The sequence below is a fragment of the Andrographis paniculata genome, unplaced genomic scaffold, assembly GCF_009805555.1.
Source record: "Andrographis paniculata isolate CXL003 unplaced genomic scaffold, ASM980555v1 Contig57END, whole genome shotgun sequence".
NCBI lineage: Eukaryota > Viridiplantae > Streptophyta > Magnoliopsida > Lamiales > Acanthaceae > Andrographis > Andrographis paniculata.
Genome location: NW_026137592.1, coordinates 1506881 through 1529174, shown reverse-complemented (window position 1 = coordinate 1529174; position 22294 = coordinate 1506881). Strand labels below are relative to the sequence as shown.

Here is a 22294-nt window from a genome sequence, read left to right as displayed (position 1 = left end):
ATTTAGAATGAATAACTTCAACATCTCATACCCACCTCATTTGATTGTTCTGGATTTCTTGAGGTTGATATTTCAAAATTTGTACACTTTATTCCCTCAAACAAAATAGGAGATATATATATATATATATGTAACTCTTAGTTTGATTGCAGTACTCTTATAGCAAATGTGCACTGTTTTCTGCACTAAATACGATCGACCCGAATTGTCTTGTGGGTTTTCCTATCAGTCATTATCTTGACAGCTGCTGGTATGGCTGCCATGTGCATATTGCTAAGACATTTTCACCCACAAATGGCATTTGGATAAACACACTAGCAAAATAGGACAAGAATTTAGTTAAGATCACTCATAATGTATGAACAAGAATGGAAATTTCCCATGATCAACAATAGGATGATCAATAAAAAGCTATCTTGGTTCTTGGAGGGAATAGTGTACAGGGTATCTATTCATTACATCTCAGAAAGTTATGTTGTAAAACATCTACCCTCAGTTTAAAAAAAAGAGACTAGAGTGGTTGGTTTCTCCAACCACAATTGACCGATGTTTAATGGGGAAGGACTTCTTTCATCTTCCATAATTTCTCCATGAATAAAACAATAAATCATATATAAGGTATTATCTCTCTGCTCTACAACTTGACCTGTTCTTCACCATTGGAGGTCATGGACGAGGTTGAACCTTCAAGAAAGGATAAATTGAATCCCAACAAAGTCGAGGGTACTGAGCCTCAGCCAGATGCTAAGAATCAAGAAACACTTTCATTTCTTAAGTTGTTTGCTGCTGCTGATAGCATTGATTATGTTTTGATGTTTATTGGAAGCATTGGAGCTTCCATACAGGGTGCTACTATTCCTGTGTTTTTCCTAGTGTTTGGTCGTATGATCGATTCCTTGGGAAGCTTATCCTCAGATCCTCATAGATTTTCTTCAGAAGTTTCCAAGGTACATTATAGGAGCATTCTTGGGCATGTGTGGAAGGGAATAGGAAGTAGTTGTATTTACACAATTACCCGAAGCATCGACATTTCTTTTGATCTTGTAAATATTCATGAACTTGTTCATCTAGAAGCTTTTTGGGGATTCAAATTCAAGATGTGCCTCAATATATATATATATATATGTATACATATATTCTTTTTTCTATTATTCTATGGCTTAAAGAAGATGATTTATGCTATTTCTATTGCCCTTGACAAGCCGTAAATAAAATGATCTTGTCGACATTTATGATTTATGCTATTCCTCTTTAACTTCTTGCAGTATGCTCTGTACTTAGTCTATGTTGGTTTGGCTGTTTGGCTGTCATCTTGGATAGGTATGTTTAAGTTCTAATTCTGGCAATTCGAGAGCTTATACAACTCTTTACGGCTATGGGGCATCATTAGAGCAATCCATCATTGTCATCAAAATGTAAAAATTTCAGGGGTTGCTTGTTGGGCTCAGACTGGGGAGAGGCAGACAGGCCGACTACGAGTTAAGTATCTGGAATCAGTTCTAAAAAAGAAAATCGAGTTCTTCGACACAGAAGCAGGAGAACGAAACATTCTTTTTCATATTTCTAGTGACGCCATACTTGTACAGGATGCAATAGGTGATAAGGTAAACGGCGTAATGACTTAAGATGGACTGTTCGATTGTAAAGTTTAAAAGCTGACTTTCTGCTGCATCATGACACAGATATGCCATGGATTATGTTATCTTTCCCAATTCCTGGTTGGATTTACATTAGGCTTTGCATTGGTATGGCAGCTGACACTTCTCACCTTAGCTATAGTTCCCTTAATAGCTGTAGCCGGAGGAGCATACACGGTAATTATATCCAGTCTGTCGAAAAGAGGCGAAGAGGCTTACGCCGAAGCAGGGAAAGTAGCTGAAGAGGTAAACTAAAAAAGCTTCTGTGATTCCTTCATGTTTGTTGCAAAAAACTAACTTAGATGTGCACTCCAATCAGGTTATCTCACAAGTTCGTACGGTTTACGCCTTTTCTGGAGAAAAGACAGCCATTGAAGCATATTCAAGTTCACTGAAAAATGCTCTCAAAGTCGCGAAGAAAACCGGTGTGGCAAAGGGTATCGGAATTGGATTCACTTTCGGCCTTTTATTTTGCTCTTGGGCGTTACTTCTTTGGTACGCGAGTATCCTCGTTAGGCATGGCCACGCGAATGGAGGCAAAGCGTTCACTACAATCATCAATGTGATCTACAGTGGATTGTAAGTATTGCTAATGTCAAGAAGCTTTCATGTTCTGTATAACTCATCGAATAAAACTTCGGAATTCTTTCTCCTGTAGCGCACTCGGTCAGGCTGCGCCTAACCTTGCTGCCATCGCCAAAGGCCGAAGTGCTGTTGCAAATATCATAAGCATGATCCAAGACGATTCTACTACTTCCAAAAGTCTAGATGAGGGGATAGTATTGCCCAAAATAAATGGAAGAATAGACTTTTATGAGGTCTCTTTCGCCTACCCTTCTCGACCAACAATGGTTTTCGAAGATCTGAACTTCTCAGTATGTGCTGGTAAATCCTTGGCAGTTGTTGGTCCGAGTGGCTCTGGGAAGAGCACTATTATCTCCATGATTCTACGGTTCTATAATCCGACTTCAGGTATCGAAGAAGGTCCCTTAGAGCCATTATCTGCTAGTGTTATTACCGGTTGCCATGTTCTTGAGAATGAATACCTTGTGCAATATATCAGGTATGATTTTGTTGGATGGACTTGACCTCAGTACGCTTCAGCTGAAATGGTTAAGATCGCAGATAGGATTGGTTAGCCAAGAACCGGCGCTGTTTGCCACCTCTATAGCTGACAATATCTTGTTCGGTAAAGAAGGCGCAGACATGGATCAAATCATCGAGGCTGCGATAGCTTCAAATGTGCATTCTTTCATTCAAGGTTTACCTGACGGCTATCGTACTCAGGTATGTTTCTTTCGAAGACTTCTTTTTTCATCGATGAATCATGCCAGCTTGATATAATTGTTCGTAACAGGTAGGGGAAGGCGGGACTCAACTTTCAGGAGGTCAAAAGCAGAGAATCGCCATTGCAAGAGCTATATTGAGAAACCCGAAAATACTACTCTTGGATGAGGCGACAAGTGCTCTTGATGCAGGTTCGGAATTCATCGTTCAGCAGTCGCTGAACTCGGTCATGTCGCAGAGGACTACAATTATCGTTGCCCATAGATTATCTACCATCCGAGACATCGACACAATTGTTGTTCTGAACAATGGTCGTGTGATCGAGACGGGAACCCACAGCGACTTGATGTCTAAGGCTGGCGAATATGCATCTCTGGTTAGTTTACAAATATCAGAACACGCAACAGCGCCTACCTTTGACAATGCAGCAAGAACTCCGGTAATTTGTAGTGCTCAAGTGTACCCGTACACTGAAAGCTACCCACAACAGTCGAAGCCAGTCGCCGTTGCAAAGGTGCATAAGAATAATGAAGAGGCTGTGCGGCAAAGCCCGGTTTGGGAATTGATCAAGCTCAATGCCCCCGAGTGGCCCTGTGCATTACTCGGATCGATAGGTGCAATTCTGGCCGGCATGGAAGCTCCTCTCTTCGCACTTGCTATAACACATATCTTAACGGAGTTCTATACCCATGATGATGCTCGAATCCGACGAGAGGTGAGGCAGATCTCCTTCATACTTGTCGGGGCATCAGCAGTGACCGTATTAATCTACTTGCTACAACACTATTTCTATACCTTAATGGGAGAACGCCTCATTGCTCGGGTTCGCCTGCGAATGTTCACAGGTATCCGTCCTTTCCATTTGTTCCATTTCTTGGTCGATAGAAACATTCATTTCATATGTTCACTTAACTCCACACAGCTATCCTCTCGAACGAAATTGGTTGGTTCGACAAAGATGAGAATAGCACTGGTTCGCTGGCATCAAAATTAGCAACAGATGCCACGCTAGTACGCAGCGCTATTGCTGAGCGAATATCGACAGTCGTCCAAAATGTAGCACTGGCTGTGACAGCATTCGTCATAGCCTTTATACTCAGTTGGCGTATTGCAGCTCTCGTCGTTGCAACCTTTCCTCTGCTCATCGCGGCAAACATAGCTCAGGCAAGTTCTTCGACACACATGTACTCTTTGAAACTAACCTTTCGGTTTTTTCTTACCAGAAGCTATATATCTATTTGCAGCAAATATTTCTGAAGGGGTTCGGAGGCGATTATGTCAGGGCATATCACCGAGCTACTGAGGTTGCGCGCGAAGCCATTGCTAATATACATACCGTAGCAGCATTTGGAGCTGAAGAGCAGATAGCTACCAAGTTCGCATCCGAATTAGAGCAGCCGAGAAAGAGAGCCCTTCTCCGTGGACACGTTTTGGGTTTTGGATACGGCATATCACTGCTTTTCGCCTACGCTTCATACGCTCTTGGCCTGTGGTATGCATCTGTCCTGATTCGCGACAAGAAGTCTGAATTTGGTAACATAATGAAGTCCTTCATGGTGTTGATTATAACAGCATTAGCCGTGGCAGAAACGCTGGCGCTCGCGCCTAACCTGGTGAAGGGATCGCAAGTTCTTGAATCAGTCCTCGACATTCTTAGAAGGAAAACAGCCATCGATCCTAACCTGTCGACACCCCCTGTAGCCGATATGCAAGGAGATATTGAGTTCAGGCATGTAAGTTTTCGGTACCCAACCAGGCCTGATGTCACTGTTTTCCAAGATTTGAACCTGAGAATTCCAAAAGGAACAAGCATGGCGATCGTAGGCCAAAGTGGCTCAGGAAAGAGCACCGTGATCTCTCTTCTGTTAAGATTTTACGATCCCAACTCCGGAACAGTCCTGATAGACGGATCCGATATCAAGATGGTGAATCTAAAGTCGCTGCGGTCGAGAATAGGCCTCGTGCAGCAAGAGCCGGTGCTGTTCTCCACGACTATTTACGAAAACATCAAGTACGGGAACATTAACGCCTCAGAAATCGAGATAATGAAGGCAGCTAAAGCAGCAAACGCTCATGGATTCATCAGCAGAATGCCGGAGGGGTACCAAACAAAAGTCGGCGACAGGGGAGCGCAACTGTCAGGAGGACAGAAGCAAAGAGTCGCAATCGCAAGGGCGATACTTAAGGATCCATCGATCCTTCTCCTCGACGAAGCAACAAGCGCTCTTGATGCAGCGTCGGAAATGCAGGTCCAAGAAGCCCTTAACAAGCTCATGGAAGGAAGGACTACCATTCTGATAGCACACCGGCTGTCGACAGTTCAGGACGCAGATGCTGTCGCGGTGCTGCAGGACGGAAGAGCCGCCGAATGCGGCAGCCATGAAGAGCTCCTTAGCAGAGCTGGAAGCATTTATTTTCAGTTAGTACAGCTGCAGCGTAATGAGAGGTGAAGAGATGCTGGAAATTATTTTCAGAACCTGTCACTCAATCCATGTAACTTAAAAAATATACATACATATATATAAAAAAACTTTAAGGCACACTTCTATAAGTAGAATTGAGAGTCAAGCATATGAAATTAAGGCAATATGAATAAAATTTACACAATATTATGGGAGAGTAAGAAGCACAGTAAATGTGTCAAAACCTATGTTAAGAATGGGATGCTAATTGCTAACTACTGTAACTAAACGGAAAGGCAACATAATATATATATTTATATATCACAGATCATAATCGAAGGCTAAATTATCCCATGGAGGTTTAGGAACAATAAATATTAATTGCAGAGACGAGATGTCGTTCGGGAGTCATGGATACATAGGCAAACTTCAATGATTCCAAGGGTGTCATTGGTTTTTTGTTTTTTGGTCAGCCTAATCCTGCAGTTTCTGTATCCCGGAGATTCAGAAGGAACGTGGTGTTAGTCCGTCCAAAGGCTAATCATTCTCCACGAGCCCACGATTAAAAAAGAAGGGTGAAATCGATCACGGCAAAACATGTCATAACTTAATAGGTTCGTATTTCTCACCCATGGCGCCACCCTTTTGTTTCTGGAATTGAATGTATCGTATAGTGCTTGTAAAGAATGCGTCCGAGGTTATATTAGTGGATGCATTGTCACTCTGCATCTCAGTTTTGATCAACTCTATGAGACCCTGGATTGCTGACGCAGTTACCTGAGGATTTCCTTTCTCAAAAAAATAAAGGTACCTAAAGCCACATTCGAGAGAACAAAGATAATAATCAATCAAATGTATAAAATCCAGAAATTAGAAGTGTAATATATGTTGGTAACGAAACATTTAAAGTGACTAACTTGTTGAGTATTTCGACAAAGAGTGTGACAGGACCACTGCTGCCCCGGGTGACGTTTGCCATCTGCTGAGCTGCATTTGCAATCCTTAATGAACGCTTTAGGCAAAGTAGAACCCTACATCACACGAAGGTATATACATGGTTCTGAAATGGAGATTGAGTTGGGTGCTAAGGGAGTATTGGTTAACATGACGAAGAATGCGCAGTTTAATTTCTTCACTATAAGAATTGATGATGGTTTGGAATTATCAGAGAATAATAGTGCTCATGCGCGCACACACTGTACCTTTCTCCATCTTTGATGCCATCTTGATCATCCACCCAGAAAAGATGTGAGCAAGCATACACTGCTCGGCACTGATCTGGCTTCTTTAGAAGTTTGGCAGAGTACTGAAATAAAGAAAATGAATTAAGATGCTGTTTGAAAAAGAGTGGTAAAGAAGGAAAAAGTTACCCCTGTGGCTTTATGAGTCAAGGTATCTCTATTCTCGACCCCAAAGATGTTCATTCTCTGCAGAGTCCCGATTATTAGGTGTATAGCTGTCACCTGGGCTTTAGAATCCTATGTAGCATAAGATAGAATAACATAAATGTACATCTCAATAGAAAATGCTAAATGAAAACAAATTATTTGTGTTAGTGTAGTTGTCCGTACTGCAACTTCCTCCTCATATAGCACGAAAGCTTGTGTGAAAAACTCATAAGCCACTGGTTCAAGATCACAGTCATTAGCGGCCTGTCCATATAAATTTTGAACAAGAAGTCACGAATCAGAAAATTGGTAGGTCAATAATTAGTATTGAAACTACACACGATTGATCACAATTTAATTTTATGTTATTCTAGAGACACCTGTGCGGAAACCCCTGATACAATTTGAGACTATTAATGAAGCCACCGGAAAAGATTAATATCAAGCAATCCAACAAATAGTATTGTAATCCTAAACCAAAGACAACTACATAAAGTTACTATTGTCAAGGCCATTTGGTCAGTAGTTTCTTAAAACAAGAGAATTTAAACTACATAAAATATTGGAGATATCAATAACTATCCTAAATTAATAGAAATCAAGGTTTGATGTAATCACGTGATAGGAGTGGTCTTCTTCTCAGTAGTTTATAAGGGTAGAACACCACTGATATGAGGACCAGTACCGAGTCACTATCCTTCTCTTTCACTATCTGGATTTCCGAATGTTCTACTATGAAATTCCGTAAAAACTACTATTTTTACAAATTTCAAAAGTTACCAACAATGCTAAGGTCAAAAGTTTACCTCTGCACATTGCAAATACAGCCTCAATGCCAGTTCAGGTGATGGAACAGCTGACAGAGCCTCAATAATCTGAAACAAGAAAAAGAAACCTGATTCTGCTCAATACTGATACTTAAGTATGCTGATGAATGGTTCTATAATATCACAAAAGACAACAGAAAGCATAGCTGAGGTTGAAACTCAATACGTTTCATGGCAACAACTTTTTACCTGATTCAGAAGTTGAAATATTTTCTTTGGGGTAGCTGGAACTTCTTCTCCAGTCACATCTCCATCTTGGCCTTGCAATCTCCTAACCAACTACATAAGAAAAAATACATCAATGTATGGAGTTTCTAACCCTCCATCCAGGAAAGGGGTGCTTCAGTTGTCTAACATTCCCTTATTTAACTACTGTGTAAGAATGTCATTGTTGCTAAATGGTTGAAAGAAACTACAATCAACTCAGTGAAAGTGAATATTAGAATACCAGACAAGAAATCCATAATCAACTACCGTGAAGAATCCAACATATACCGAGAGGACTCCAAAGAAGATCACAGAGATCAAACAAATTTATCAAATGGTTTTGAAAAATAGAAAGTTAGATTCAGCATTTTATTTATATCATATCACAAAGAATGGAACATATAGGATGTGGTAAGGTTCAATCTAATAATATCAGTCTATCAGAAGATGTAAAGTACTTGGAAATTGGCATTTCAGCATAAAAAGCTATTAACTAGGAGTTAACAGGTGCCTCAAGTCTTCAAAGTGTTTGCACATTAAAATCATATCTCAAATCACTAATTTCTCCATTTCCGAAACAAAGTATGGCCTACAATATAACTAAGAAAAGAATACAGATATTTTCAATCCCAAAACATCATACCTTGAGTGCAGAAAAAACGATTGGGGGAACTGTGAAAGGTAGGCGCTTTGGACCTCCAGCCATTACGTGTTTCCATACCGTATGTATAATCTGATAAAAAACAGGAGGAACCCCATTGTTACATACACATAAAACATAAAATAAATAAATAAAAATAAAAATGAATACAATATAATAAACTAATTAATAGAAGTGTGTAGCATTGAAGAAGTTCACCATGATAACATAAGCTAACATAGACATAAATCCAGTAATATTTACATTGCATTGTAACATGGAACTGCAGCCATGAGGTATCAAGTAAAATATTCAGAGCCTAATCAACTGTAGCCAGGAACTGCATTGCATTGACGCCCTCTAGAGTATTAAGATTTGTCTGTTAGTTACTCTTCTTAGAGCATCTCTCCACTTGCACAAACTTAGGAAGAGGTTCTGGGTTAGCACTTAGATTGACCAATTTATTTCAGCGTCGGTATTTTTGCAAATAAGTGAGACCTTATGACATTAAGTATGAGAGCAGTGTCAAGATTTGGCAACTTAGACTCGATGTTTGACTCATGAAATGCATACATTTGTGTGCAAGATTGGGAACCATGCATGATGAGAGGCATGTACGGGTGCTTGTAGGGTGTCCCTATGCCGCTCAACGTTGGAAATGGCTGATGCAAAGCCTATTTTAGGTTAAGTGCGAGGTTCCCATTAAAGCATAGGGGATCACATTACATCCATCAAGGGCATGCATGAGATTCAGTTGGGGGAATGTTAGCATCTCCCCCAATTGCCAGAACATAGGGAAAAGTCCCCAGGTTTTGCACAGAGAGGAGAACAACTGCCAGTATTTCAACAGATAATTGATAATGAACTCCATCTCTTGCAGAAAAATGAAGCAGCAAACTGTCTTGGTCACAAAATGGTGACTTAATGTCTCAATATAGAACTAGTTGGCAATCTCTTTGATGCAACTATTATGATCAGTTAAATGAGGATCATGATAGTTGTTGGAACTGTTCGCATAAAACGATTGAAAATGAAAAGAATAATAATGAGCAAGAGCAATTAAATATGGAACACAACACATTACCTTTAGCATTTCTTCTGGGTCATCATTATATAGTATGTGCATGAGGCAAGCCACAGAAGTCTGTTCCTCATTGAAATCCTCTTCATCAAGCTTTTGGTTGAAACACAAAATGTAGCAACATATAGTTATAAGCTTGTACCGAAAGGAATAATGTATCCTTAAATAAGACATATTTTATTCATACCTCATCCATGGAAATTCCTTCCAAATCTGTTATAAGGCCTTTTATCAGTTCAAACAATACTTCTACCTGGAAAGTGAAGGCTGTAACAATTCATGCCAGATAAAATAAAAAGCTAAACTGTTTATGATCGGATACCTTGTCAGAAGTTGAAACACAAGTTTTACTTTTCATAATGCTTCGAATGATGACCATTGCCATGACTTTATTTGTTCCAGCATCAAGGTGATCCATTACACGGGGGTAATTTGAAAGTGTAAGAGCTGTCACTATATCATCATATTTATCTAACGGAGCACTTAGAAGAGCAACAACTTGTTTTGTTGCCCGACTGTCTTCAAGCTTTGGTTTCCCTGATAATATGTTGACACATGCTCCCTGAAAGAGAAGCCAAAACAGAGCAAACGTGCAACTTTGGATTCAGCATTCATTATACAGAGGTAACTTTATATGCCCTTTTTATGAGAATCTGTGAAACTTTAGATTTTGGGTTTATCATAATATACATAAGTAGTGCAACTATTTACAAATGATTTCTTAAACAACATAACTGAATAATTGAATGAAATAAAAGGAATTGAAGTCATGTACAGGCTCGACTATATGAATGGAGAGAGAATTTCTGCATCACCAACTCAAAAGAAGCATACCAGCACAAGATCAACATAATCCAGCCGATCAGGATGGACACGGAGGGTGAACGTCAGAAGAGAAACGTATAAACTAATAGCTCCAACAACAGGCATGTCAACTTGGGCTTCAGTGACCTGCATAAGAAACCATTTCAGAAACCTGATATGTGTGGACTAGGATGCCTCAAAATCATTACACATCATATTTATAAACAAAAATTTCTTTTGAAGATCAATAAATGTTGAGCTATCTGCCTGATTGTAGGTTTTTGGTTTCTTCAATCTTGTTCTGCCAATGTTATCAATTTCTACTTTCCATAATCTTTTCAATATCAATGGTTTCAAAACTTCGAGTATCAATAACTTAACTGCATGGATATAACCAACATGTCAAGTGCACTCGTAAATAATGACAGTACTCTCATATGATTGTAACAATGACTTCTAAAATTTAGAGAAACAGTTTCCAGTAGTCCTTGCAACTTCCAAATAATTCCTAGCAAATATATGGTTTGTAATAAAATATATACCCACATAAACCTTGTCTGTCTCTAGTTACAGTAAAGTAATTGTGCTGGAGTTTAAAAGACATGCATGCTTTGGGCAACATCCCATGGTTTACAGTGTCCAATATCAAAATGAGTATCAAAACTCAGGAAAATAAGTCATATTCATCATGTTTTTGATTAATGGAAAGATTTATATTTATTAATGTCGTGTCAATTTGGGCTTTTCGTTTTCACATTTAGGGAGGACCACATATAACATGTGCATGGCGTAAAAATCGGGTGTAATAATGGGGAGGGAGGGGAAAATCAATTCAGCGATTTAGCATGTCATTTAACAAATAAAGCCATATTTTAATAAACAGCAATTATTTTCTATTTTTAACAGCAGTACAAGGCATGTAAATCCAACAGGTGTGTTCACTTGTATGATTTGATTTTATGTTTTCCTATTCCAATATTTTTTTCCCTCTAAAAACATCACATCAAACACCTATTTTTTATTTATTATATTACACTAAAATTAAATTTTACATTCAAAATATTACATCAATATATATTTATATCATATCAAACAACTATTTCAATTGAAAATTTTACTATTCAAAACCAAAAGTCAAAACCCAAATCTCACAAGTAAACACACCGCATGTTTTCCATCAAGTAATGGAATTTCCTCCTTTTTTTTTTTTTCGTCACCACTATCTAATTATTCTCCATTAATGATATAGAGAAGTAATGCCTATAGCCCCAGAAGGGTTTTGGCTTTCGGTAGAGACCACCCTCAAGATAGGGAATTTTGGAAAGAGTCTCCCCTCTGCTGGTATTAGGTAAAAGAGTTAAAGTAAAAGGTAGATATTCCAAAACCGCTATTGTTCAGCACTTTCCAAAGATACCTATTCAGCACTATTCAAAACACTTAAATTTATTCTAAATTGTGGATTTTAAAAAACTAAAGGCATCATAAACATTAGCACTCTCCAAAGTTTTACTAAGAAAAGCATAAACTTTCAGACACATATCTTGCAAACTTTTCAACAATATCTGCTAGATTTATACACTTGTTTAAGAATTAAAAATAAACAAATAATACCTTTTTGATAGCATTGCTCAGCTTGGAAAATGCTTCAACTTGTAAAAATTCTGGTAACAACTGTATGGGAGAATAAGTCATAAGAAGGTAAACAAGTGAAATCTTAGATTGTAGGGAGCATGCAAATAACTCACTTCAGGACTTGAAGAAGCATAATTGGACAACCTCTCCATCAATTGTGACAACACGGTTTTTAGGTCAACTGTAGGCTGAGAATCAGAAAAGAATGTCAAGTTCCATGTTGAATATTGTTCATTGTGAAATTGATTATCAGCTTGTGATAGCATCTCAAAAGCAAAATCAACATTTGGGTCTCAATAACCATCGATGCATAATAATAAAGTTATGTTACATAATGGCCTTATGCAAAGCAGCATGCATCATGCAACAAAATGATTTTTGTCATAACAATATATTTCTAATGATAATTTGCCATAAACAAAGAAAATACATTGTGTCCTTGCATCCTAAATCATCTCTAAAGTCTAAAATGAGTTCATATTTTATATATTCCATTATAAAAAGCCCCAACTAAGTATAAAAATCTATACTACTATAAAGATGCATTATTCTCACTCTGATGCACCATAATCTAATAGCCAAGGTCAAGAAAAGTTTGTGCATCGAGAGATGGAACACATCTTGTAGTGATTTCCATTATTGCATTCAAGAATCCAGAGCTTAAATCAATATAACTAGCAATACTGGTTTCAAGATTGACCACTCACTTGTAATTGGGGGCAAGCACCTAATAGTGTCTCAAGGGTCTGCAAGTGATATTCATCTGGAAAGACCTGAATTATGCAGTCCATCAAATAATACTGGGAAAGCTCATCCTTACAATTGACAATCTGTCAGGACATTGTAAACTAATGTTTAGAGTAGAGCATATTACATGATTTTAAGATCTTCAAAAGATAGTAAGAAATCAGGTAAACCAACCTGCTCCAAGACTTTAGGAAGAACAGTATCTTTATACATTTCAAGATCAACACCCTCTATCTGACCAAGGACGTGTAGATTTTTACCGACCTAAAAAGTTCAGAAATATGGATGAGAAACACCCTCATCAAAACTAAAGGTTCAAGATTGATTAGGATAAGCAAACTCCTAGGGCACAGAGGCATTACAAGATCACGCAGTTCGTTTCTTTCTTTGTCAAGTTTCTCCTTCTCCCTGATGGGTCCCTGCAGACCGGAAATCCAGAAAGAAGGCTTCAACTCAGGATCACCAAAGCAAATATGAGCATCATAAGCACTATGACTCCTGCATGCCCAAAACATGCCCTCATGATTTATATCACTTTTAAGGCATGCTAGATTTCAGGCACTGTGCATGTCAATAGTTTGAGCTAGGGAAAAACAGTACAAGAGATATCTAAATACCTGGTGCTGCATCCGTACCCAAAGTTTATTCATCTCTGTGAAATTTTGTAGCACAAATTCAACGGCATCCACTACAGTGTCACCTTCCCTTCAAACAGAGAAATGTCTTGATTATTTATATAATTAAAAAACAGAAATCACTGTAGACTTCAACAAGGCGGATTCCCTAGCATAGAAGAGTCCATGGTCTTGGTGAAGGCTGATGGTCCAATCCCTCATGTGTGTGAGTAATAGGAAGTAGTTGCAAAATTAATTTAAGGATCGAAGCCCAAAGTCAAATTTGTTAGATGTAAACACACACACACCATGGAATTCAAATTCAAGCTTAAACTAGCATAGGATATTCAATCCATCATAAGCAAATGTCCTGAGAACCTGTACGGCTTTCCACCAAAAGCAAAAAACAAAAAGGATTGAAAATTAAGAAGTTATCTAAATTTGGATGTGCCATCATATGTGGAGTTGCTGTTTTAGGAAATGGAACATTACTGTTGGGCATCCTAAATAAAATACAAGAGCTAGTGGCGGACACAAGAGTAAATGATATGCTTTCCATGAAACTTGACTTCAGTGATTTTTATATATATATTTATATATATCAGAGACATTATTAAAAGTTGGACGCAAGCAGACACTTTATAACACTACCATATTAAGATCAAACAAACAGCGTGAAACTCAAAAGACGTTACAGGGTAAATGATGATGTGGGGCATTTCTACTGCAACATATGCTTTTAGATTTCAACGGTAAGGAAACAAAGGTCGATTTTCCTATGTGAAATATGATCATGGCAGAAATCCAACGACTATTTTCTTTTATGAAAGAGAAATCAGCTTACCCTTCATACTCTGAGCCAATGTCCGGCAACTTATCTCTACTAATTTGAGCAAGGTAACTCCTCAAAAAGAGCCCACGAACTGGATGTTGAACAGAACGACACATTTCAACAAGGTCTTTGAGAACATCCTTAGCAGGAGCTTCCTTCAACTTTATATAAACAGATCCGACCGTGCAAAGAAGATACCTAATTCGAAAAGGAACTCGTGTTATTTTATTATATATCTACATTGTGTACCTAATTCGAAAATTTCATTGGAACAAAGTAACATCATATTGTAATTTCCACCACAGATATTCAATAATCTTAGGGTCATAATACCGAGTTGAACAAAAAAGCGCCGCAATAGGAGTAATAACTTATTTCGAATTCAAACTACAAGCTGATTTGGCACATTCGAATTCATGACTAGAGGCTGTGCCTTATGCAATTACAAAGTGGTTAATATTTAAAGGATAGAAAGATCAAATCCACTTTTACATTGAAAGAAATTATCAGTCAACACTAAATCTATGGTCAGAACGATAAATTTGTCAATTGATGAATGTTTTGGGCCAGCTGGCAACCCATGGGTATCACCGAGCAAAGAAGACAAGTATCCAGCTACAACTTTTATCATCCATTTCCTGCTAAAGTGTAGTCAGCCAACATATCATAGCCAATCCTTATTAAATGAAAAAAGGCTGCCCTGCAAACAAGGCTCCACGACCTATGCACTATAATTCAAAAGTGAAGCATCTTAATCTACAGCTGAAGCGCAGAAACTCACAATCTAGGCAGGACGTTCCCAGCATGCTGAACCAGTTCATATAGGTCAACCACTGAACAACCGTGCCGATCCTCATCCTTGAAGAACATCTCCAACCTCCTCAATTCATCAAAGGCACGCATATCTGCCGCACAATTAAATACAAAAATAAATAACGTTGAAAACAACTTGCTCTCCAAAAATAGCATTTAATATGCTCGAACCAATTACTTAGAAATGGATCCAAGAGACTTACAGAGCTCATAGTATTTGTGAGGCGACAGTTTCGAAGTACGAAGTTCAGACAACAATTGCGCGGAGTACTTGAGCGCCTCTCGAAGATTATTCGAGTCCTGCATCCCTCAAATAAACCAAATCAATGCGAATCACAATTGAATGGTTTCAATTGAGATGCTAAGGTTACAATTCTTGAAAAAAACATGAAAATTGACGATGGTAGAAACAGCCGAAGTGAGGAGAATCGGATCGGAATATACCAGAGCGCGATGCAAGTAGAATGCATTATGCTGGATTCCTGCGATGCCTTCGGCAAGCCATTTCTCCTCGTCCTCGATTCCGTTGGATATCATCATCTCCCCGTCTTCCTCCCTTCCCTCTCTCTCTCCCACTCCCCCTAAAGCCAACTCAATGAATTTCAGTGGAGCCTCGAGAGCGATGCCAACATCGACGATCCACATGGCGTCAGGTAATTTATACCTTTTCTGGTCTAGCCCCAAAAAATATTACCAAAATTACTGTACTGTTAATTAAAGATGAATAAAAATACTAAGCAAAGGATATGCTTCTTGATTTTGTTTCCAAAATCCAGGATACTCGTTTGATCATTTTCATTTATTTAAAAGAGCAAATTTAATATTTTTTTTTTATTAAAAATATTCTATTAACATTATTTATTTACTATTCCCTCAATCACAAATTAATGTCATTTTTTTTTTTTACTTCAACGTCCAATAACTATTATTTTATTTTTATTTATTTATTTATTTTAAACTAATTTTATTTTTTTACCTTTTATTTATATATAAATTTTAATCTCTGTCTTATCATAATAAAAGATAAATTTGTTAAATTATAAAAAAAAAATAAAAAGGACAATTATGAAAAAATCTTGCAAAGATAATTATAAATGGACGGAATGGAGTATCTTTTAAACCATTCAAAACATCAAATAAATATATTAAAAAAAATCTCTATGAATGTTTTAAAATTTCTTATCTCATACTTTCATATTTATATATATAGATACTTGTGAAATAACAGTAAATATATATTTTTTAATTATTTTACTAAAAATTATATTTTGTTATTGCATTGTTTATATTAAGTGTGTTTTGTTTAGTTTTTTTGGTGTGATATGTATTTTGACGTTACATATTAAAAAGGAAATAACATAACGAATAATATTTTATGTGTAATTATTTATTTTTTAAGTAAATAAAAACTATATATTATATATTATATAAATATATGTATATAATATTTTTTTTCTTTATCTTGTTCCGATTATAATAAAAATAATTTTAAATTAAAATTGAGATAAATAATTAATCTAATTAAAATTAAAAAAATTATAAATTTAAAAATTTAAAACGAAATTAAAGTATATAATTTTTTTTAAAAAAATGACCAATTAAGTGAGACAAACGAAAATGAAAAAGTAAACATGGTAAGTGAGAACGAGGGAATATTACTTTTAATTAGAAAGCATGTCGAAATTTTTTTTGTTGAAAAAACAAAACCATTGTTTATGTTCTCATTCACTACCACAAAAATGACAATTTGTCATGAAAAATTGTCTCGGAATAAAACTTCAAGACAATTTTGTGTCACGGAATCTTTATTTGAGACAAATTAGTGTCTCAATCATAATTCAAGACATCACTTGTGGAAAATTATATTTCGAAAGTAGATTATCTCGAAATAAGTACAGAAAATATTTCGAGAATTTGAATTGTCTTGATATATAAATTACAAAAATATTAGAAGAACATGAATTATCTCAAAATGAATCACAAAAATAACCCGAGGGTATGCGATCTCTCGAAACGAGTCATAAAGTATGTTCCGAAAAGTAAACTATTTTGAGAATTTGTATTGTCTCAAAATAAGTTGCAAAAAAATATATCAATAGTATAAATTGTGTCATAAGAGTCAAGAACGGAAAGTGTATTTTTGTTTGTCATTGAGATCTGTATCAATATTAATTAAACATTATTTTAACGTGGAATAACACAATTTATTATTTATTTATCTATATTAAAAAATAATTATGTATTACCCTATGATTTGAGAGACACCAACTTGATCCGATTTTTTTTTTTTCAATAAAAAAATAAAATCATTGATATTAGCGTATACTATTTTTATTAAAAAGAATTTAAATAGTTGACGCGCTGAATTTAGAGCTAATATTTTTATTTTTATTTTTTTTAAAAAATAGAAGATTCTTCTAGGAAAAATTAAGACAAGTGTGAACTGAATTTGTTAGAAATGGTAACATCATATTTTTTATGGCTAACACAATGAGCAATGTGTGTGCAAAGTTGTTTAAACTTTTTACACGAGATTTACTATTGGGAACATTCTTAATCTTTGCATGATTTTTGTGCCATATTCAACATTTTATATATATTTTTATTTATTTATTTATGACGTGTGAACCCGCTATCCGAGAGTACACACTGGGTAAACTCCCGGCCGAACCATGTGTGGCAGGTGACCGGCCGAACCATGTGTGGCAGATGACCTGAAGCGTGTCGGGGGTTTGAACCCATGACCTCATGGTCACAAGTCCAACCCCTACACCACCAGGCTATCTCGGGTCAAAATTTTTATTTTGATGTTATGGCGTGAAAATTGATGCCAACACAAAAAAGAAAAAGATAATTATTTTTTTTATGGTGTGACACCGGATTCGTTGTGGTGTTACTTTTTGTGCCTTGAAAAATAAAGAAAAATCTTATTGTTGTGTTATTTTGTGCATTTTACGTTAAGTTTTTATTCTTTTTTCTCTCTAAATAAAAATAAAAATAAAAATAAATTTTATAAATATACATAGCATAACCTCCAGCCATTCATATTTATTACAGGGGGTGGCTACAGCTGCTTCCATAGGATAAATGACATCGGCCTTACATCCATGCTATTATAATACGATGACCTGTCATACATCACTTTATTACTAAAAATTGATGTTGATCCCGTAGATTAAATCATGGTTGAAGGAGGAAACATTGATGTTCCACCGATAATCACCATTATGACTTGGAAGTGAAAAGAAGGTTGAGAAAGATTCGTTATTGATGTGTTTGTTTAGGAGATTTTAGAGTATTTTTACCATGCTTTCAAAATATTTTAAAATATATATATATATATCAAATCAAACATTTAATTTTTTATTTTATATTAAAAATAAATTTTATAGTCAAGACTTCGTATCAATATTAAGAAGAGATCCAAGACTTCGACTTAAAACTAATTATTACATGTGGTACATACTTAATACTCTCCATCGACATTATAATTAGAATCAATATTATTTATATCAAGTCAAATAATTATTTCAGAAAAATTCTAATGATTACTATTTATTTATATTGCATCAAATAACTATTTCCAAGAAGGATCCTATCAATATTTATATGTGGTGGGTGTCGAGACTTAGTGGTGGCCGAGTTGTATGTCGAGGATCTAAGCCGAGTACCACCATTTCTTTGCCACTAAAGAAAGAAAATGAAAGAAGAAGGATGAAGACTTGCTGCTCCTGACGATGGAACTGTCGCCGGAGAAGTCGTATCTGGTCGGAGCTGAGTCTGTTGCTGGAAGGAGAAGCTGCCATCATCGGAATCGTCACTATGAACAGCCGGAGATGGAAGTCCAGCTGCCCCTGCAGGAAAAATCTGGAACAGATCGGAGCCGTCTAGAAGCAGAGGACCCGCCGTGTTGCTGCCGGAGCTGAGGCTTTCGAGCCGCTGCCTTTGACTGCCGGTATTGTTATCGAAATTGCATTTGTACGAGTAAGGAAGGGTGGTTCCACTGCCCCAATTGTAACATAATTGGTATTATTATTATTATTATTATTATTATCATCGTTTCCCTGAACATGTGGCAGCATTTCGATGCTCTTGAGAGCCGCCATGCCTACTTGGAGATGGTAATGGTCGGAGGAAGAAGACCGCGGCGGTAGCGGGAATACCTCTAGTTGACGTTGATGTTGATGTTGTCAGAGGTGGTGCAGAACAAGGTGGAGCTCCTCAGCCATTTTAATCTGGTGGGTGAAATGGCGAATGTCGACGAGGCATCCGTAGACGGTATACTTGATGCGGAAGAGGCGATGGATGGATGTTCCGAAGCATTTTCAGCTGATCGGCAGGGAAGAATGAGCCAGAAGGCATTTCGGTGTGCCTGACTGCTATTGCTATTTCAAGTATTATTATTATTATTATTATTATGAGTATTAATCCTATTTAGATTGAAGTCGATGTCTTTCATAAATTAATCTTAATTTCTTACAATTGAATTCCTACTGAATTAAAGTGAAATATTAATAATTGGCTATACATTAAAAACACACACATCTGGCTTTCAACAACAATAAATTTTGAACAAAAAATTCTTTATTGATTTCATTACTACTGATGTATGTGCGGAAATGGAAAAATCTTGGCACTCTACTACAGAAACACTATAAAATTCTTCAGGCAGTAGAAATGTTCTCCATGCTGACTCAGAAGGGTACGGTTAAAGGCAAGGCATGGATACCAACTTCCGGCAAGTATTGCGCACGAGGCCACGACGCCTCTGCATTGCTGGAGCTGGGGATTACAGGTGGATGCCTTTTCTCAGTAGGTATGCATTTCTTTCGTCCAAACAGCCAATCTTGGTCATCCGAATCTTGAGGTACATCTTGCAACGAAGGTGGACACCAATTCTCCAGTATATTCTTCAACTCCAACTCCGTTTTATGTAATTTTGGCATAGCCGTGTTTGTTTCCGGTGAAATTCTCGTTTCCACGGGAGCAAGAGTGCTTGTAATCTGGGAAGTCGAACAAATCGCTTTCTGATCGGATCTTTTTTGCATAAGCCTTTGGGGAATACTATCCGTTTCATTTGCTGTGTTGCGAGAAATTGGCCTCGGACATCTAAAGGCAGTCTTGTTGTTATCGATAGAAATGGATTCGACCTTCGAGCAGAGCCGTTGTTCATTTAAAGATGACACATTCGATTCATTTTGCTTCTTAGAGGACAGTTGAGTGATCTTGCCAGCTACGCAAAGAAAAAGAAAAAGAAAATAACGAATTAATCCTAGAACCAAGAATGGATCAAACATAGGAGATGACAAGTAGGAAAATTTTATTACATCGGACATTCAGGACATCAGTGGGCGAGCTCAGCCTCTTCCTCTTGTTGCTATAGTCCTCAGTTAGAGTGCGTCGCTGGAGTTGCTCGGGTCAGCTGTACTTACTTTCACATTGGCCAAAAGCTTTTTATCAATATGGCTTTGAGGGATATTAGATTTCTCCTCTTTTCCCTTCGTGGAAGTTTTCTTCTCTATTGTCTTCGCCGTAGACCAAGACTGTTGTTCACTTAAGGACAACTCATTCGATTCATTCTGGTTCTTAGAGGACAGTAGAGTCCGGATGATCTTTCCAGCTGCACAAAGAAAAAAAGAAACAATAAATATTAATCCGAGAACCAAGAATGGATCAGCATAGGAGATCACAAGTAGGAAAGCTTTATTACATCCGACATTCGGGACATCAGTGGGCGAGCTCAGCCTCTTCCTCTTGCTGCCATTATCTGTGCTATGGCGTTGGAGTTGCTCAGGTTCTGCTTTACTTCCTTTTACATTGGCCAAAAGCATTTTGTCAATGTGGCTTTGATGGATACTAGATTTCTCCTCTTTTCCTTTCGTAAAAGTTTTCTTCTCTATTGTCCTACAAATGGCTTTCTGATTGGATATTTTTTGCGTAAGCCCTTGAGGAATACTATCCGTTTGATTTGCTGTGTTGCAAGAAACTGCCCTAGGACATCTAAAGGCAGCCTTGTTGTTGTCGAGAGAAATGGGCTTTGCCTTTCCAGCCGTAGAACGGAGGCGTTGTTCGTTTAAAGATGATTCATTATAGTTCTTAGAGGACAGTAGAGTCTGGATGATCTTGCCAGCTGCACAAAGAAAAAGAAACAAAAACGAATTAATTCGAGATCAAACACGGGAGATCGATCACAAGTAGGAAAACTTTATTACATCGGACATCCGTGGGCGAACTCAGCCTCTTCCTCTTGTTGTTGTCTGCGCTATGGCCGTCAGTTAGAGTGCTTCGCTCGGGTTCAGTTTTACTTCCTTTCACATTGGCCAAAAGTTTTTCCTCAATGCGACTTTGAGGGATATTAGATTTCTTTTGACATGTCTTGTCTTCAGGCTTTTTCTCTTTAATTTTCTCCTCTTTTCCTTTCACAGAAATTTTCTTATCTATTGTCTTTGCCATCATCAGCATCTTTGCCTTGTCATTCTCCATTTTCTGGAGCTTAAGAGCACCCAAAATAAGAAGTTTTAAAATCGAGGCCAGGAAAGAGTAAATGCAGCATGGCCGCGACATGAATAGAGACCTCGTCAAATATATATATATATATATATATACATATATTTTACTTTTGAATGTAACGAATACTCCCTCCGTCCAGTTAGAAAGTATACACATTTTTATTTTGGGACGTTCAATTACAAAGTAAACATTTTATTAAATACCTCACTTTTTTCCGCAAATACCTTTACTTTACATCACATCATTATTTTTATACCAAAAAGCAAAGACAAAAATGTCATTACACTGCTTTTAAATACCTACTATAATTAAAATACTATTATTTCTTAAACACTGCGCCAAAAATAAATGTATACTTTATCTGTGGACGGAGGGAGTAGTAACTAACAGAAACCTAAGGCGGCATCCTCAGGAATCTATACTTATGCACTTCAATCTATAAGTAAGTTCTTAACAACGGAAGGAACAATTTAAATAAAGAACAAAAAAAATCTTTACAAGGAAAAGCAATGCTTGTTTGTGGGTTTGATTTTTGGGTTTAGATGTTTTTTAATAGTAAAAGTTTGTTTGATGTGATATAAATAGACGTTGATGTAATTAATTGGTAAGTATAATATATATATATATATAAATTACTCTCTCCGTCCCAAAATAATAGTTTCATTTTGCTATTTTCATAATCTCCAAACAATAATCTCATTTCTATTTTTGGTAACTATTTTTCTACTTTTTTATAAAATTATTTCCATTTTTTTACAATAATTAGATAAAATAGGAGTATTTTGATATTTTGGAAATATCTTTACATCTACTATCAATATAATAATATTATTCATTAATTCTCATACTCATCCAAAATGTTCTTATTATTTT

The 22294-nt window shown here is 36.8% G+C and overlaps 2 protein-coding genes across 3 annotated transcripts; one reads left to right on the top strand and one right to left on the bottom strand.

Annotated features, from left to right (window-relative positions):
• Positions 1-391: 391 nt before the first annotated feature.
• Positions 392-5507, top strand: LOC127257022 (ABC transporter B family member 13-like). Of its 2 annotated transcripts, XM_051283285.1 has the most exons (11): positions 394-723; positions 827-947; positions 1266-1320; positions 1429-1604; positions 1683-1883; positions 1957-2216; positions 2296-2609; positions 2701-2924; positions 2995-3769; positions 3847-4088; positions 4169-5507. In XM_051283285.1, the coding sequence occupies exons 2-11, from the start codon at positions 885-887 to the stop codon at positions 5372-5374; spliced, it is 3516 nt and encodes a 1171-aa protein (XP_051139242.1). In that variant the 5' UTR covers positions 394-723; positions 827-884; the 3' UTR covers positions 5375-5507. The 2 variants fall into 2 exon arrangements, with proteins under 2 accessions (XP_051139241.1, XP_051139242.1); XM_051283284.1 differs by having other exon boundaries at positions 392-947.
• A 150-nt stretch (positions 5508-5657) lies between these two features.
• On the bottom strand, positions 5658-15553 carry LOC127257023 (vacuolar protein sorting-associated protein 35B-like). The gene is made up of 22 exons (XM_051283286.1): positions 15356-15553; positions 15115-15211; positions 14880-15003; positions 14111-14296; positions 13270-13357; positions 13015-13071; positions 12827-12916; positions 12613-12735; positions 12019-12093; positions 11885-11944; positions 10304-10420; positions 9792-10031; positions 9657-9722; positions 9473-9562; positions 8392-8481; positions 7731-7820; positions 7521-7589; positions 6898-6978; positions 6697-6804; positions 6529-6632; positions 6244-6357; positions 5658-6137 (listed from the first exon to the last, which is right to left on the bottom strand). The coding sequence occupies exons 1-22, from the start codon at positions 15449-15451 to the stop codon at positions 5927-5929; spliced, it is 2376 nt and encodes a 791-aa protein (XP_051139243.1). The 5' UTR covers positions 15452-15553; the 3' UTR covers positions 5658-5926.
• Between the last annotated feature and the right edge of the window lie 6741 nt (positions 15554-22294).